At 54.5% G+C, this 19,359-nt stretch overlaps 1 protein-coding gene across 1 annotated transcript in view; it reads right to left on the reverse strand.

The window, feature by feature from the left end:
• col12a1b (collagen, type XII, alpha 1b) overlaps positions 1-19,359 on the reverse strand; it is a 103,500-nt gene that overhangs the window by 31,186 nt on the left and 52,955 nt on the right. The window contains 15 exon segments of the mRNA XM_060042375.1: positions 548-677; positions 2,921-3,063; positions 5,046-5,175; positions 5,544-5,683; positions 7,095-7,224; positions 8,119-8,258; positions 8,640-8,769; positions 10,492-10,631; positions 10,923-11,052; positions 11,971-12,113; positions 12,551-12,680; positions 15,974-16,113; positions 17,441-17,570; positions 17,801-17,940; positions 18,970-19,099. Of these exon segments, the coding sequence (XP_059898358.1) occupies positions 548-677; positions 2,921-3,063; positions 5,046-5,175; positions 5,544-5,683; positions 7,095-7,224; positions 8,119-8,258; positions 8,640-8,769; positions 10,492-10,631; positions 10,923-11,052; positions 11,971-12,113; positions 12,551-12,680; positions 15,974-16,113; positions 17,441-17,570; positions 17,801-17,940; positions 18,970-19,099 (2,026 nt within the window).

Genomic DNA, 19,359 nt, shown 5'->3' on the forward strand with positions numbered 1-19,359 from the left:
GCAGGTGGAGCAGCATGTTTGTCTGATACATCCGCAGAAGAAGGAGATTCAGTCCAAACAAGCGGAAGACGATTTAATAAATCTTTTGTTTCTCTTTCTTCTGACAAATGTGCTTATGTGAGTCACTTTGGATAAAAGCGTCCGGTAAACGCCCTGCATGCTGGATGTAAATGTCACTCTGTGAGGTGGTTCGAGGAACAGATGTGTCTGCAGTGCAGACTGTGAGACTGAACCATAACCGCTGACCACTACGCCCACCCACACTGACCCCCCAGCCGGCCAGGGGAGACGGCCTGAAGTTCAGTCACTCAAATGAATGAAGACGCCGTGTTTAAACCACACACATGTGAAACCACACACATGTGAAACACTCAACTTTCACACAACGCAACACGGCAAAACACAGGTCATGTGACCTATGACATCATGTCGTCTTTAACAGCGAAGTCTAAACCTGTTTAAGCCACGCTTATGTAAAAGAAACTTTCGCACGACACGTCACAGGTCACATGACCGATGACCTCACGGCGGGGGGGCGGGGCCTCACGTGTCTTCCCGTCGGCCGTGATGCCGGGGCCGACTCCGTCTGCGTACAGCGGCACCACCTCCACGCTGTAGGGGGTGTCCGCCAGCAGGCCGTCCAGCAGGGCGGTGGGGGTCCCCCCCGGGGTCAACAGCTGGGGAGACACGGCAGGGTCGAAGGTCAACAGGAGGCACAGCAGGGTCAAAGGTCAACAGGAGACACACAGACGGGTCAAAGGTTAACAGGAGACACAGACGGGTCAAAGGTTAACAGGAGACACGGCAGGGTCAAAGGTTAACAGGAGACACAGACGGGTCAAAGGTTAAGAAGACACACAGCGGGGTCAAAGGTAAAAAGGAAGTAGGGTCAGGACGAGGCACCTGGACGAGGGTCATCATGTGTGTGTGTGAGTGAGTGAGGTAGTGTGTGTGTGTGTGAGTGAGTGAGTGAGTGAGGTAGTGTGTGTGTGTGTGTGTGTGTGTGTGTGTGTGTGTGTGTGTGTGTGTGTGTGTGTGTGTGTGTGTGTGTGTGTGTGTGTGTGTGTGTGTATAACTGTGTGATTGTGCCTGTATTTGTATTTTTATTTATCTGGGAAAGTGTGAGTGTGTGTCTAACTATCTGTTTGTGTTGTTTGTGTCTTTCTGTGTATGTGTGTGCGTAGTGTGTACTGCTTCTCTATCTGTGTATATGTCTGTGTCTAGTGTGTGTCTATCTGTGTACATTTCTGTGTGTGCGTGTGAAGTGTGTATCTACTGTATCTGTGTCTATGTCAGTGTGTATCTGACCTCTGACCCTGGTGATACATCACACTCTGGTCCGGCAGCATTAACGTACACAATGACCCCGTCCCTCATGACCTCATACTCCCCTTCCTCCCCCACCCTGATAAATATCTGGGTGGAGGAGCTACGTCTGGCCTGTCATCGACACGCGCCACATTTGCCCCCCTCCTCACAGCTGGAGGTCCTCAGATGACCCCCCCCCCCCCCCCCGCCCGCCTCCCCCCGGAGAAAAGATGGTGCCCAAAGCTCTAAACAAAGCGTTGTTGAGGTAGGGCCTCGATGCTCACAAAGAGACACAAAGACAGTGTTTGGTTTGGACGGAGGTCCCAGGTGTAGGAGATTAGCGCCGAGACGAACGCCCTCCCGACCCGGTGATGGAGTCCCTCAATCCTCCCGACACAAACACACAAAGGCTCTGCCCGTTGAACACAAAACAAACTGCCGGTGATTAAAGAGCGCAGCCGGATCCGTCATCGTACGAACCGGTACGAACCGCCTGAGACCGGACTGTAAACAGACCGGGAAGGGTACAAACCGGTAGAAACCGGAACGAACCGCCTCAGATCGGCCAGATAACAGAATAGGACGCGTACAAACGGAGCGAACCGGTACAGTATGAACCAGTATGAACCGCATCCGATTGGCCAGTTAACAGACCGGGACAGGTACAAACCGGTACAAACCGGTACAAACCGTAACGAACCGGTATGAACCGGTATGAACCGCATCAGACTGGCCAGATAACAGACCAGGATGGGTAAAAAACGGTACAAACCGGAACGAACAGGTACAAACCACCTCAGACAAGTCCGGGTACAAACCGGTACAAACCGGCAGAACCGGTGCAAATCGGCCACGCTATACTTTCCAGACGGTCAGGAGACGCACATCTGGCCGGACGGACGTCCTTCCTGGGCTGTGAGTCATAAGTATATATACAGTAATATATACAGTAATATATAGATATACATCCAGTAGTTAGTGTCGTCTGTGTTGACGTAAGCGTGTGTTTGATCTGGCTAGCAGCGCCGGCGGCGTAATCAATGCTAATCAAGAGCAACAACAAGCAGATGAGTCAAGCGTTGGGAACCTTCATGTAATTACAGACCAATCCGTCTGAGGATCTTCTGGAACACAGGGAGGCTCGCCGCGAGAGACACATCCAAAACAATGAGAGGCCGAGTCAGGCCCGAGACCAGAACCACAGCTGTGTGGTTCTCCTAGGAACCAGGACCCAGGAGGACCCAGGAGGACCCGGGAGGACCCAGGTGGACCCAGGAGGACCCAGGAGGACCCGGGAGGACTCAGGTCCACGGCCCCAGGACCCAGCCCTCACTAAGAGAGAGGGCTGGATGGGGGAGAGAGAGAGAGAGAGAAAGAGAGAGAGAGAGAGAGAGAGAAAGAGAGAGAGAGAGAGAGAGAGCGAGAGCGAGAGCGAGAGAATATAGAGAGAGAGAGAGAGAGAGAGAATATAGAGAGAGAGAGATCACAAGGTCAAATGATCTCTTCCCACCCTCAGGCCATCTACTGTCACTAATGACAGCTTGTTGTTTAACCGCAGACAGACAGACAGACAGACAGACAGACAGACAGACAGACAGACAGGGGGGCTCACCGAGGCGGCGGGCTTGGATCCGTCCAGGGGGGTGTAGGTGACGCGGTACTGCTGCACCTGGCCGCTGGCGGGCTCCCAGCGGGCGTTCAGGCTGCTGGGGGTGGGGTGGTACAGCTGCAGGTTCCTGGGGGCCGTCCGCGGCACTGCCAAGGTCAACGGCACCGGGACAAGGTCACACATAGGGGGGTAAAGGAGCAGGAGGAGGAAGAGGAGGAGGAGGAGGAGGAGGAGGAGGAGGGGGAGGGGGAGCAGGAGGAGGTGGAGGAGGAGCAGGAGGGGGAGGGGAAGAGGAGGAGGAGGAGGAGGAGGGGGAGGGGGGAGGAGGAGGAGGGGGAGGGGGAGCAGGAGGAGGAGGAGGAGCAGGAGGAGGAGGAGGAGCAGGAGGAGGAGGAGGTGGAGGAGGAGCAGGAGGGGGAGGGGAAGAGTAGGAGGTGGTGGATGAGCAGGAGGTGGAGGAGGTGGAGGAGGAGGAGGAGGAGGAGGAGGAGGAGGAGGAGGAGGACGGGAAGAGGAGGAGGAAGAGCAGGAGGAGGAGGAGGAAAAAACAAACGTCAGCACCACTTCAGATCCAGTGAATAGGAGACATCTTGTCTTCGTTATATTTTATGTTCAAACAAATTCTCCTGTAAACCGTTTACACAAAACTGAAAACTAAATCGGATGTAAACATATCATCTCTCCTCTGCAAGCCTGATCCACCAGGCCGTTAGACAGCCCTGGTCTCGGACCGCCCAACAGGAAGTGGACCACGCCCGGCCGGGGGGCGGGGCCGTCACCTGGAAGCACTCGGTCGGACTCAAAGCACCAGTGATCTGGTTCCAGAGCCCGTAACATTCCTCCCGGACGAGCCATGTGTGAGTCCGCCTCAGCCGGCTCCGCCTCCTGGAGGCGTCCAGACAGATGGACGGAGCAGACGGAGCACACGTCTCCCCCCAAGGGAGGAAGACGGAAGGTACAGGACGGACACAGCGATCTCGTTACTATACTGCGGTCAGGTCAGGACCTCGGGCTGGAGCACAACATCAGCTTTTATACACCGACAGGTTTTAAAGTCCAAAACGCGGAAGTCTTGCGGCGGCAAGACTTCGGCCTCATGTTTGTCGCCCGACCAGACTAGCGCCTGGATGAAACTGTTCTGACGGAGCATGAGTGAGTAGGTGTGGTTTTGGACGTGAACCTTTAAAAACATGACTTTCGTCTCGTGCTCTGCGACGTGGTTCGGGCTCCAGACTCAACTAGGGTCGTTAGCGGGGAGCTACGTACGACACGGATGGTGGGATCTGAACTCAGAGCTTGAAATCACAGCTCTGAATTAAGAGCAGGAATTCAAGGTGGAGTTTACAATAAGGGCTTCAAGGTAGCGTTCAGAGGGAATCCATCATTGGCGATCTTTAAACCATCCGAATCTCACCTTGAAGCTCTTATTTTTAAACTCCAGCCAGCTCAACATCTCCTCAGACATCCGCATCAGAGGAGACCGACTCCAACGACAACAGCAGCACCTGAACGGGCCTTTGAGGGGGTTGACCGCGGACCACAGGGGCTCTGAAAGGCCTCATTAAGCTCCTCATCTCTGGGCCCGCCGCGGGAGGCCAGCTGCCTCGTGAAACACTGGGGTACCCCGCTGAGCCAGCAGGGGGGGGGGACCCCAGATCCAATTAAACAGCGTTTAGGTAAACCGCTGACGTTTAGCGTAAGCTGCTAACGTTTACGTTAGCGGTAATGCCTGTTGGTTTGTCTGCCCACCTGTGTGTCAGTCTGACAGTCTGGGTAAACTGCTGAAGTTTAGCATAAACCGCTTATGTTTAGCGTAAACTGCTAAAGTCTAGGGGAAACTGTTTACGTCAACGTTCTGTCTCTCTTCCTGTCCGCCTGTCCTTCTGTCTTGCTATCCTACAGTCTGTCTCCTCCTTCCTTTTCTACGATTAATCTAAATTATTACTACTAGGATAGCTTTGGTCCCATTTTGTCCAACTAGCCGTAAACAGCACGATGTATGGGAAAAGAAATCAAGCCATCGAGGACCTCAAATGTCGCAGGTTAGCATAAACCAGAGGCTGAGTCCGAAACCGAAACTGTGCAAAGAACAAAGACAAGATGGCGCCCCGGACCCAGAGCCACTCACGCGTCGTCCCCTTCTCCGCCTGCCGGAGCCCCTCCCCCTCGGGGTACACCGGCACCACGGTGACCGTGTAGGGCATGTCCGACAGCAGGTTCCTCAGGACCACGTTGGTGGTGCCGCCCGACACCTGCTCCTGGGGGGGCCGCAGAGAAACGCTATGTCAGTGGCGTCAGCGGGGTACATGTTACATGGTATAGGGTACAGTGAACAAGCTACATGGTACAAGGTACATGCTACAGGGTACATGCTACAGTCTACAGGGTACAAGGTACAGTGAACATGCTACATGCTAACGGGTACATGCTACAGTCTACATGCTACAGGGTACAAGGTACAGTGAACATGCTACATGCTACAGGGTACATGCTACAGTCTACAGGGTACAAGGTACAGTGAACATGCTACATGCTAACGGGTACATGCTACAGTCTACATGCTACAGGGTACAAGGTACAGTGAACATGCTACATGCTACAGGGTTCACCATCCGCTCCGTCTCACCATGTCCTCGGCTCCGCCCACATCGGGGACGTAGAAGAGGCGGTAGTGGCGGACGTTCCCCTCGGCCGGCTCCCAGCGCACCCTCAGCGAGCTGGTGGTGGGGTCGGTGACCGTCAGGTCCTTCACCCCTCCCAGCGGCTCTGGGGACACACGGGGGTCAACGGCGAACGGACTGCATCTACAAAAGTGCCTTCCTAAGAAGTGGCGTCTCCAAGCGCTTCACGATACTGCCCACGTTCACGCGCTGCACACGTTCACACGTTCACGTGCACGTTGACGTGGTCAGGGTGAGGCGCCGCGCTCAGGGACTCCTCAGCACTCTAGGAGCAGCCGGGGACCGGACTAGCAATCTTACGGTTACCCGCCATCCCGCTGTACCTCCAGAGCCACACGCCACCAATGGGGGCAACGGGTAGTTAAGCACCGTGGTTAGCGGGGTTAACTTAGGCCAGGGGGGCTGAGAGAGGCCTCATTATGGGCGTCCTCTCTGGGTCCCGCCCTACGCCTGGCTGGGGACCAGCTGTCTTGTGGAACGCAGAGGGAGCGGGGCCTGGTAATAGCAGGTTATCAAGTCCTAACCTGGTTACATGAAGGCTAGGTGAGGGCCAAGACACGAGTGAGATTGACTCCCAGCTGGAGTCGGAGGGACACAGCTGGGTCTGGTTGGGTCTGCTGCTCTTTCAGGGTCAAATAGATTTACTGCTTCAGGGGCGAGAGGGAGAGTGTGAGGATGGGCGGACTTACAGAACCCCAAATAAACCAAACAGACATTTTGGAAGTTCTTCCGACATCTGGGACTGTCTCAACATGTTCTTCTCTGTTACTTTGAAAATGGCCGTGCATAGAGGAGAGGAGAACATCAAAAGACAACCAGACTATTTAGCCTTTAGTCATTCAGCTTTGATCCAGAGAGAAGTGACTTACAGCGGCTACAGATCCAGGTCATTAAGGAACAGGGGTGAGCCATCTTGACCCAAGATGCCTACAGGTTAGTGGACTCTGAGCATCGAACACAGCACCTCACGGCTGGGGAACATCCCAGACACTATACTATCCATCCCCCTTTTGATGAATGATTCATCCTCTCAAATCGCCCATGTTGGCTTTCATCTTCATGAGGTTGAGGTAGAGCAGAGCAGAACCATGACAAGCTAAGGGGCTGGTTAGCTTCTCCGCTAACCCTAACCACATGGGGCATCAATAAACTAGCCCTAACCTGACCCTGACCGTGGTGACCGGGAGTCCACCGCCCCTACACCAGTAGCCTTGATCTCAGAGTCCGTACCGACCAGGCTGCAGACATCTAGGACCCGTCAATCCATTTTGTCAGACAATCCGTAAACCGCAGGATGTATCGGAAAGAAAGCAAACAGTTGACAATCTCAAATGTCGTACGATAGCGTAAACCAGAGGCTGAATCCGAAACAGAAACCAGGTTAAGAACAAAAACAGAATGACGAACAGGAGGGACTCGGGCCGCAGACGTTGAGGACCGGTCGATCCAGGGACCCTAAACCTGAAGTTAAACAGAACGTTGATGACGGGACCTACTTGTCTTCCCGTTCTCCGACTGGCGTTTCCCCTCCAGGTCGGCGTAGACGGGCACCACGGACACCGTGTACTCCGTCTCCGGCGTCAGGCCCCTCAGCACCGTGTTGGTGGACATACCGGACACCTGGGTCTGAGACCGGGAGAACACTGCTTAGAACCCGGACACCTGGGTCTGAGACCAGGAGAACACTGCTTAGAACCCGGACACCTGGGTCTGAGACCGGGAGAACACTGCTTAGAACCCGGACACCTGGGTCTGAGACCGGGAGAACACTGCTTAGAACCCGGACACCTGGGTCTGAGACCGGGAGAACACTGCTTAGAACCCGGACACCTGGGTCTGAGACCGGGAGAACACTGCTTAGAACCCGGACACCTGGGTCTGAGACCGGGAGAACACTGCTTAGAACCCGGACACCTGGGTCTGAGACCGGGAGAACACTGCTTAGAACCCGGACACCTGGGTCTGAGACCGGGAGAACACTGCTTAGAACCCGGACACCTGGGTCTGAGACCGGGAGAACACTGCTTAGAACCCGGACACCTGGGTCTGAGACCGGGAGAACACTGCTTAGAACCCGGACACCTGGGTCTGAGACCGGGAGAACACTGCTTAGAACCCGGACACCTGGGTCTGAGACCGGGAGAACACTGCTTAGAACCCGGACACCTGGGTCTGAGACCGGGAGAACACTGCTTAGAACCCGGACACCTGGGTCTGAGACTGGGGAGAACCAGAATCACGTCCACTAAAACATTCTTAAAAGTGTTTTATGTCGTGCCACGTGTTTACATTTAGGGCATTAAGCAGACGCTTATATATCAGGCAAGACCATCAGATATCAAACCAATCGCCTGTAAACTCCAGTTTCTTCTTAATCCGACCACTTCGATCGGATGAACATCACTGGACGAACATCGCATCAGCGCCTCTGTTACCACGGCGAGTACCACAACAGAAGGCCAATCTGAGGTCTGATTGGTGGGGTGGGTCTGTGGCGGTGACGGCGGTGGCGTTCCGTACCATGGCGTCGGGACCCCCGGCCGTCGGGGCGTAGATGACGTTGTACTGCCGGACGTCGCCCTCGGCGGGCTCCCAGCGGACCCTCAGAGAGCTGACCGTGGGGTCCGTCACCTGCAGGTTCTTCACTCCGCTCAGGGGCTCTGCAACACAGACACCGGTCAGTTTCCAGGGGCCCCCAACCCCCCAGGGGCCCCCAACCCCCGGGGGCCCCCAACCCCCGGGGGCCCCACACACTGGACAGGATGTAACCTGGGCCCTGGGGGGTTCGGGGTCACAGGGGCGGAGCTTGGCTACATGGATGTGCGTGTGTGAGTGTAGAGGTTGTTTTTCCGAAGGCAAACGGCTGCTCACAATGCTAACATTTAGCATAAACTGCTAACGTGTAGGCTAAACTGTGAACACTGAGGCTATACTGCTAACATGTAGGCTACACTGCTAACGGTAGAGGAGGTGGAGGGGGTGGGGTTGGTCGTGGTGGTGGTGGAGGAGGTGGAGGGGGTCACACCGTGGGGGTCACTCACTGGTCTTCCCCGTCTCCGCCTGCCGCACTCCGTCCACGTCGGGGTACACGGGGACCACCGCCACGTCGTAGAGTGTGTCCGAGCTGAGGCCCCTCAGGACCACGCTGCTGGTTCCCCCGGAGACCGTCTCCTGTTCAAAACACACAGCGGTTCAGGCGGCGTTGCCGTGGCGACGCACCCCGACCCCGAGCGCGCCCCCCCCCCCCCCCCCCCCCCCCCCGTTCTGATGCGTCACGCCGAACCGACCGAGAACTCAAGCGGCCAAAAACAGAGGTCGGCGGCGCTGAGCTGAAGCTACCGCTGGAGTGGAGCGTGCCGTTCGGGATCTGATGGAAACCAGGCATCCCACAGCCCCTCAGCCCCCCACCCCCGCGCCCCGTTGCTCACGGTAACCGAGGACTAAGTGCGAGGTATGCAGACGTTTTGCCAAAGAAGCAATCTGGGACCCACTGGTGGTACAAGATGGTTTCCTTCCAGCGGCTGGGAGAGCTGAAGTAATGAGAGGAGAAGGAGAGAGGTTCCTGCAGGGAGACCGCAGAGGTGTCTGGTCTCTAGTGTCTGGTCTCTAGTCTCTAGTGTCTGGTCTCCAGTGTCTGGTCTCTAGTGTCTGGTCTCTAGTGTCTGGTCTCTAGTCTCTAGTGTCTGGTCTCTAGTGTCTGGTCTCCAGTGTCTGGTCTCTAGTGTCTGGTCTCTAGTCTCTAGTGTCTGGTCTCCAGTGTCTGGTCTCTAGTGTCTGGTCTCTAGTGTCTGGTCTCTAGTCTCTAGTGTCTGGTCTCCAGTGTCTGGTCTCTAGTGTCTGGTCTCTAGTGTCTGGTCTCTAGTGTCTGGTCTCCAGTGTCTGGTCTCTAGTGTCTGGTCTCTAGCGTCTGGTCTCTAGTGTCTGGTCTCTAGTGTCTGGTCTCTAGTCTCTAGCGTCTGGTCTCTAGCGTCTGGTCTCTAGCGTCTGGTCTCTAGCGTCTGGTCTCTAGCGTCTGGTCTCTAGCGTCTGGTCTCTAGCGTCTGGTCTCTAGCGTCTGGTCTCTAGCGTCTGGTCTCTAGGCTCTGGTCTCTAGGCTCTGGTCTCTAGGCTCTGGTCTCTAGGCTCTGGTCTCTAGGCTCTGGTCTCTAGGCTCTGGTCTCTAGGCTCTGGTCTCTAGTGTCTGGTCTCTAGTGTCTGGTCTCTAGTGTCTGGTCTCTAGTGTCTGGTCTCTAGCGTCTGGTCTCTAGCGTCTGGTCTCTAGCGTCTGGTCTCTAGCGTCTGGTCTCTAGCGTCTGGTCTCTAGCGTCTGGTCTCTAGCGTCTGGTCTCCAGTGTCTGGTCTCCAGTGTCTGGTCTCCAGTGTCTGGTCTCCAGTGTCTGGTCTCTAGTGTCTGGTCTCTAGTGTCTGGTCTCTTGGCTCCGGTCTCTTGGCTCCGGTCTCTTGGCTCTGGTCTCTTGGCTCTGGTCTCTAGTGTCTGGTCTCTAGTGTCTGGTCTCTAGCGTCTGGTCTCTAGCGTCTGGTCTCTAGCGTCTGGTCTCTAGCGTCTGGTCTCTAGCGTCTGGTCTCTAGCGTCTGGTCTCTAGCGTCTGGTCTCTAGCGTCTGGTCTCTCGCGTCTGGTCTCTCGCGTCTGGTCTCTAGCGGCTGGTCTCTAGCGGCTGGTCTCTAGCGGCTGGTCTCTAGCGGCTGGTCTCTAGCGGCTGGTCTCTAGCGGCTGGTCTCTAGTGGCTGGTCTCCAGTGGCTGGTCTCCAGCGGCTGGTCTCTAGCGGCCGACGTCTCTTGGCTCTGGTCTCCCTGCAGCACTACCGTGAACACCACAGAAGCGAGGGCGGGGGCATTGGATGGAGGTAGTCCTGGGTTGAAGGTGGAGGAGCAGACCACACCGCGGTCGTACCAGTTTGGGCTCTCCGCCGGGACTGACGCTGTAGAAGACCTTGTAGTTCCTCACGTTCCCAGGGGCCGGCTCCCAGCGGGCCGTCAGGGTGCTGAGGGTGGGGTCCACCACCTTCAGGTTCTTAACCCCACCCTTTGGAGCTGGGGACGGAGGTGAAGAGAGTCAGTGTGTGGTCAAGGTCACTGGTTCATGTTTGATGAGGATGAGGATGATGATGATGATGATGATGATTGGGATATTTGTCTCATTATGTACTTTATTAATTATGTGTACAAATCTTCTCCCCAGCATTAGCGCTCCTCGCACACAAAGGTGTTCTATGAGGTTCTAAAGGTTCTCTGAAGCCCTCCGGCGAACTGGGTTGAACTGAGTTGAACTGGGTTGAACTGGGTTGAACTGGGTTGAGCTGGGTTGAGCTGGGTTGAACTCACTGGTCCTGCCGTTCTTGGACTGGGACTTGCCCTCCATCTCGTGGTAGACGGGGACCACGGTGACCGTGTACTCGGTGTCCGGCTCCAGGCTCTTCAGGACCATGGAGGTGGTGGTCCCAGAGACCTGGTCCTGAACACACACACCAGAGAGCACACAGCGTCAGGACCAGACAGACAGGCAGACAGGCAGACAGAGACACAGACAGACAGACAGACAGACAGACAGACAGACAGACAGACAGACAGGGTCTGACCACCACCTAGACTGGTGAACGCCAGTGGAGAGTTATCCCCGTACCATCCTAGGCAGCACCCTGCTGAGGTCTGCTGGCTCAGCTCCTCCCCGGGGTGGGGGGGGGGGGATCTGAGACCAGCAGTCCTTCTGGGGGGGCGCTGAGCACGCCTCAGAGCTCCATCTGGACGGGGGATTAGCCTGTCAGCAGCCCCCTCTCTCAGCTGGAGTCAAGGGCAGCACACGTCTCACCCATGACATTTATATTAACGCAGTGCAAGGCTAACCGTCAGCCTGACAGCCCCCGCTGGCTGTCCCCCCCCCCGAGCCAAACGGGAAGACCCCCTACACCCAGAGCACTGAGGAGGTCCCTGGCTCCTCTTCTCCTGTCACTCCTTCTGCCACTTCATCTGGATGCTTTTTAAAGCCGTTTTCCATTGATATAGTTTCCTTCCCATTGTGCTCCATGTCTTTGTGAAGGCTCTTCTCTTGAATCTTAAAGAAGTAAGTACTACATAATGTAAGTATCTTTATGGATTGAAAATGGGCTGTAAATGGACTTCAATTCAGCTCAATTCGTGAGAGACACACCTATCACATGCCCATTAATTAACGAATTCACACACACACACACACACACACACACACACACACACACACACACACACACACACACACACACACACACACACACACACACACACACACACACACACACACACACACACACACACACACATTCACTCACACACACTCCCACATTCATTCACCCATTCACTCACACACACACATTCACGCAGACGGGGGGGTCTTTACCACTTCCTGTTCGCCCCCGCCCACGGCGGGCACCCAGATGACGATGTACTCGCGCACGTTGCCCTCGGCCGCGTCCCAGCGCACGTTCAGGGTGCTGGTGGTGGGGTCCGTGACCTGCAGGTTACGGGCGAAGCCCAGCGGCTCTGTGGACAGGGGGAGACGGTCGGCGTGGTTACAGGACGTCACAGGTAGTCGCTGCATCACGGGTACTGCGCGCTGTATGTGTACACTGTATGTAACATACTACACTGGCCCTTTTGGGACACATCAGCCAATGAAAAACGGGTTCCCTAGTGACATCACAAAGGGGAGTGGACACCCAGAGGAGTGATTGGGAGTATCAAACCCCGCTCACCTCCCTGGTGTATGATCCCTCCATCACACCCCCTCTAGGGGATGGATGATACCAGGTGGTAAAACAGGTCGCAATGACCCATTGACAACCCGATGGGTCATTGCTGACGGTTTCCAGAGGGTTTAGTATCGTATCCCATTCGAAGGACCTGCTGCGCGGACCTCCAGCTGCAGAATCCCGGTCCCTTCCCGCTCCGTGTCTCCACGGAGCCCCGGAGCCACTTACTGGTCTTGCCGTTGTCGGTGAGGCTGGGTCCGTCTCCCTCGGCGTAGACGGGCACCACGGTGACGGTGTACTGGGTGTCCGGGAGCAGCTTGTCCAGCAGCATCTTGGTGGTGCTCTCCGACACCTCTTGCTGCGGAGGGGAGCAGAGTTTGGGTCTGGTGAGGGAACGGCAGCGCAGCGCTTCAGTGGTTCTGGACGGCCTGTTTTGGTTTTTAAAATAAATCACAGGAATGACTGTGATGGTCTGATTCCCGAGATTGCGACAATCCTACCCGTGTGCCGTTGGGCATGCATGCCGGAGCACGAACAGAGCAGACTCGAAAGAGATCAACCGGATCGCTCCAGATGAAACCAGCGGTATTTGGTTAAGCTGAAGCTCCGCTCCAGCTTCTGTGGTCGGACCGTCCTGCCCTCTGCAGAGAGCCCCGCTGCGGGCCTCGTTCTGCTCGGGCTGAGCGGCTCGCTGGACCGAGAGGAGCTGAAGTCGCTCTGAGGCCAACGACGAGCGAGAAGCAGCGGAAACCCCGAACCACAAGCACAGCCGCTGCTCGCCAGCTGCAGCGGGCCGAGGGCTGCCTCACCCCTCCAACTCCCCCTCTCCTCTCCTTCTCCCCCTCTCCCTCCCCCTCTCCTCCAACACCCCCTCTCCTCTCCTTCTCCCCCTCTCCTCTCCTCCAACTCCCCCTCTCCCTCCTCCACCCCCTCTCCTCTCCTCCAACTCCCCCTCTCCTCTCCTCCAACTCCCCCTCTCCCTCCTCCCCCTCTCCTCCCCCCCTCTCCCCCCCAGTGTTGTTGTTATTTCAGTCCATCAGGCTGTGTTAGCATCCAATCAGATGGAGCATCGCATTCCTGAGACCCTCGACACGCGAACACGTCAGCCCCCCCGACGCGTGGAGGGGCCCCCCCTGACACGTAGAGGGGCCCCCCCCCGACGCGTGGAGGGGCCCCCCCCCCCCGACGCGTGGAGGGGCCCCCCCGACACGTGGAGGGGCCCCCCCTGACACGTGGAGGGGCCCCCCTGACGTGTGGAGGGGCCCCAAGAGGAGTCCCCAGCCTGACACGTGGAGGGGCCCCCGTCTGCAGCCAGCACCACCTCCCCAAGGCCAGCACCTCCTCTAGGATTAGAGCCTCACACTGACCTACAGAGAGGATTAGAGCCTCACGCTGACCTACAGAGAGGACTAGAGCCTCACACTGACCTACAGAGAGGACTAGAGCCTCACACTGACCTACAGAGAGGACTAGAGCCTCACGCTGACCTACAGAGAGGATTAGAGCCTCACGCTGACCTACAGAAAGGACTAGAGCCTCACGCTGACATACAGAGAGGATTAGAGCCTCACACTGACCTACAGAAAGGGACTAGAGCCTCACGCTGACCTACAGAGAGGACTAGAGCCTCACACTGACCTACAGAGAGGATTAGAGCCACAGGCTGACCTACAGAGAGGATTAGAGCCTCACACTGACCTACAGAGAGAATTAGAGCCTCATGCTGACCTACAGAAGGGGACTAGAGCCTCACACTGACCTACAGAGAGGACCAGAGCCTCACGCTGACCTACAGAGAGGATTAGAGCCACAGGCTGACCTACAGAGAGGATTAGAGCCACAGGCTGACCTACAGAGAGGATTAGAGCCTCACACAGACCTACAGAGAGGACTAGAGCCTCACACTGACCTACAGAGAGGATTAGAGCCTCACACTGACCTACAGAGGACTAGAGCCTCACACTGACCTACAGAGGGGATTAGAGCCTCACACTGACCTACAGAGAGGATTAGAGCCTCACACTGACCTACAGAGAGGATTAGAGCCTCACACTGACCTACAGAGGACTAGAGCCTCACGCTGACCTACAGAGGGGATTAGAGCCTCACACTGACCTACAGAGAGGATTAGAGCCTCACACCGACCTACAGAGAGGATTAGAGCCTCACACTGACCTACAGAGAGGATAAGAGCCTCGCGCTGACCTACAGAGAGGATTAGAGCCTCACGCTGACCTACAGAGAGGACTAGAGCCTCACGCTGACCTACAGAGAGGATTAGAGCCTCACACTGACCTACAGAAGGGGACTAGAGCCACATGGGATTATTCTTTTGGAGTTCTGACTTTAAAGTCAGAATAAAAATTGTTCTGAGTTTAAACTCAGAACTCATAAAGATGCCCATGTGTCCCTAATCCTCTCCTGTAGAACCGTGTGGTTCCCATCCGGTATGTCGCGAGGTGCCTCTGACTGACTTTGGTTCCTTACAGGTAGCCTAGCCAGAGTTCAGACTTCAAACTCAAAGTTCCGATTTTGAATTCGAAATTCTGACTTTAATCTCAGAGTCTGACTTTGAATTCGAAATTCGGATTTTAAACTCAGAATACAGTTTACAGTTTATCTCAGTCCATTTGCTACATTGCTCGAATCATCCACGAAATTTGCAAAACAGTAAGTGCATTTCTCAAAACAATTCGTACAAATAGCAAATCACCATGGATTACCTGCAAAAGCCAGTCTCTTGCGCAGAATCATATCTCAAAAGTAAATATCTGTGTTAATGAACATGTCAGTGCCATCAGAAGTCCTTGTGACATTATGTACGGATAAGACAGTCAAATTGCTTATTATTGTAAATTCTAAGTTACATCTTAGTGTATTTGGGAGATTGATTGAAAGAGATTGGACAAGCTTCACATTTACCCTTTTACTGTTCGTACTGTAAAATGTTGACAGACCATGTCATTGCGATACAGAAAGGAAGAGACAGCACATCAGTCAGACATCGTAACATTGTGTTGTGCTCCATCTATATATATACTTGCCAGTTTATGGTTCATGAGATGCACCTTTGAGCTATTTTAGTTAACTGGTTGACCGTTGTTTGATCTAACGCTTCACACATTTACTTCGTTAGAGAAGTCGAGATTTACCTGGGAACAATTTACCAATTCATGAAAGATTAAGAAAAAAAGTATGATGGAAATGTGTAGAAATATGCTTGACACATTATGAAAACTTGTTGAACAGACTTATGCAATGAACTAATGCCTAAATATTGTGGGGGTGGGACTATTCAGTAGAGACCCATTGCAATACATTTGGATCAACATGACATAAGCAATTTATATTGTAGGAAAGAGCAGAGAATCGTACATAATCATTTGCAGGAATGTACCAAAGCATTTGTAACTTGTTCAAAGAAAAGAGAAACTGCTTTTTTGACGTGCACAAGTGACACAATGATGTGAAGATTGAACAGGTAGTTTTGAAAACTTAAATTCTGCTCTGACAAATGTACAAAAGCGCCTGAGAAGAACGGTACATTTAGAACCCGAGTCCTATTTCGTACAGAGCAAACGAAAGGCAGCAGATGTGAACTAAAGGCGGGTAAAGAGTTGCGGAGGGACCGCTGGAGGAACGGGGGTCTACCGTGATCTCCAGCCCCCCGCTGCTGGGGACGTAGGTGACCCTGTACCCCTGGACGTTCCCGTCGGCCGCCGTCCACTCTGCCGTCAGGGTGGTGATGGTGGGGCTCTTCACCTGCAGGTCGTTCAGACCGGCCAAGGGCACTGCGGCGGGGGGCAGGGACACCGAACTCAAACACAGATCGGATCCATACAGCGGAGCTTTGGTCTTTCCTTTTCATTTGTATGTAGGTACGAGACGCTGACTAAGGCACTTCAAATAATATTTACTTCTTACTTAAAAAGCTATTTAGTCTACAGTGACTTTATAGGGAATGGAGATCCATGTCATAAAGCAGCAGGTAGGGGTTAGACAGTACAGAGACAGGTCATTATGGAGCAGGTAGGGGTTAGACAGTACAGAGACAGGTCATTAAGGAGCAGGTAGGGGTTAGACAGTACAGAGACAGGTCATTAAGGAGCAGGTAGGGGTTAGAGAGTACAGAGACAGGTCGTTAAGGAGCAGGTGGGGGTTAGACAGTACAGAGACAGGTCATTAAGGAGCAGGTAGGGGTTAGACAGTACAGAGACAGGTCTTTAAGGAGCAGGTAGGGGTTAGACAGTACAGAGAGAGGTCATTATGGAGCAGGTAGGGGTTAGACAGTACAGAGACAGGTCGTTAAGGAGCGGGTAGGGGTTAGACAGTACAGAGACAGGTCATTAAGGAGCAGGTAGGGGTTAGACAGTACAGAGACAGGTCATTAAGGAGCAGGTAGGGGTTAGACAGTACAGGGACAGGTCATTAAGGAGCAGGTAGGGGTTAGACAGTACAGAGACAGGTCATTAAGGAGCAGGTAGGGGTTAGACAGTACAGAGACAGGTCATTAAGCAGCAGGTAGGGGTTAGACAGTACAGAGACAGGTCATTAAGCAGCAGGTAGGGGTTAGACAGTACAGAGACAGGTCATTAAGGAGCAGGTAGGGGTTAGACAGTACAGAGACAGGTCATTAAGGAGCAGGTAGGGGTTAGACAGTACAGAGACAGGTCATTAAGGAGCAGGTAGGGGTTAGACAGTACAGGGACAGGTCATTAAGGAGCAGGTAGGGGTTAGACAGTACAGAGACAGGTCATTAAGCAGCAGGTAGGGGTTAGACAGTACAGAGACAGGTCATTAAGGAGCAGGTAGGGGTTAGACAGTACAGAGACAGGTCATTAAGGAGCAGGTAGGGGTTAGACAGTACAGAGACAGGTCATTAAGCAGCAGGTAGGGGTTAGACAGTACAGAGACAGGTCATTAAGGAGCAGGTAGGGGTTAGACAGTACAGAGACAGGTCATTAAGGAGCGGGTAGGGGTTAGACAGTACAGAGACAGGTCATTAAGGAGCAGGTAGGGGTTAGACAGTACAGAGACAGGTCGTTAAGGAGCAGGTAGGGGTTAGACAGTACAGAGACAGGTCATTAAGCAGCAGGTAGGGGTTAGACAGTGGCTCACAGGTCATCCCGTTCTCGGTCTGCCGCCGACCCTCGCGGGCGGGGTAAACCGGCTGCACCGACACAGCGTACTGCGTCTCCGGCTTCAGGTTCCTCAGCACGATGGAGGTGGTGCCCACCGGGACCACTTCCTGTGGGGGCGCAGAGAAGAACCACGCACACACAGAGACACACGCACACACAAAGCATCGTTAATATCAGCACTGATGGATAAGTTCTGTATCTAGAAAGACAGATGATAGATAGATGGACAGACAGGTGACGCGGAGAGAGCAATAGAGAAATACTGTAGACAGACAGACAGACAGACAGACAGACAGACAGACAGACAGACAGACAGACAGACAGACAGACAGCCCACCATGTCCTCCGTCCCTCCGTCCACTGGGATGAAGAAGATCTTGTACTGGCGGACCGCCCCGTCGGCGGGCTCCCAGTTCACCTTCAGAGAGGTCATGGTGGGGTCGGTCACCCTGAGGTTCCTCACGCCACCCAGGGGTCCTGCACACGCACACACACACACACACACACACACACACACACACACACACACACACACACACACACACACACACACACACACACACACACACACACACACACACACACGCGCACACACACACACACACACACACACACACACACACGTACAAACACACGCTCACGCACACACACACACACACACACACACACACACACACAAACACGTGCACATACACACGCACGCGCGCACACACACACACACAGACACAGATCACTTATTACTATTACATATATAATCTATAGTGAACATATCACATAACCATCGTTACATGTGTGTATGTATAAATGTATCTATTCAGAGAGAGATGAATCTCTATATCCATCAATAAATCCATCCATCCATAAACGTATCATCGCCCCTCTATGCATCACATCCCTCCCCCCTCTTGTAGCCTGGCCTCCCCAGAGCGGCCCCTGGCCCGCGGCCCCTGGCCCGCGGCCCGTGGGCTGTGGTCTGTGTCCGTGTAGTGCCTCCCGGCTGCTCTCTGCTTGTTATTAAGCGTGTTGCGTTGCAGCTCTGAACAACACACGAGCAGAAATCACAGCTCCTGTTTCCAATTAGATCCGACTTGGAAAGCCTCGTCCAAAGTATAAAGTATTCTAGCGTCCGGAATGAGAAGGAGAGCCCACCGGGATCCCGTTCATCACGTCCTCGTGCGCGGAATGCTTTGTCCCGGGCCGTCCCGGGGCGGCCGGGGCCCCGGGCGGCGGCTCTGGGTACGCTCTGGACACACATGGTCCTACTGCGGCCTCCACGCTTTCATGTTTCCAATCTGTCAGCCTGGAGACGCCATAATAGTCTAATTCAAGCCGCTGTCCTCTGATGCGTCCAACAGACGCTGCGTTCCACTCAGATGACGTCGCGTCGTGTTTCCGATCACAACAGGTTATCGTTTCAATATGAGGGTGAGGATCTGGACGCTGATTGGCTGCCGGCGACGCCACGCCGATTGCCGACACGCAGAGTTAGAACCTGGTGGGTCTTACTTGTCTTGCCGTTCTCCGTCATCCTGGCTCCGTCTCCGACCGCGTACACGGGCACCAGCGTGACGGTGTAGACGGTGTCCGGCTGGAGGCTCCTCAGCACGGTGCTGGTGGCCGTCCCGGAGACCATTTCCTGTTCACACCAGCGGGGGAATCAGGGTTTAGTCTCTGCCGGCTTCCAGGCAGGAAGAGGGTTTGGTTACAGCTTCAAGACGGAGGAGCAACACACAACAACCATGAAGGACCACACATGTGGCCGGGACCGACCGCATCGGGAACCCCCTGGAGACGGGCGATAGGTCGATGGGCTCGGGGGGAGATTCTATCATGCTCTCTGAGGGGGTGGGGTTCCGTTGTGAAGTGGTTTTATTTCTACTATTTACCAGGAGGGCT

This window comes from Gadus macrocephalus, chromosome 21 (genome assembly GCF_031168955.1).
Source record: "Gadus macrocephalus chromosome 21, ASM3116895v1".
Lineage (NCBI taxonomy): Eukaryota > Metazoa > Chordata > Actinopteri > Gadiformes > Gadidae > Gadus > Gadus macrocephalus.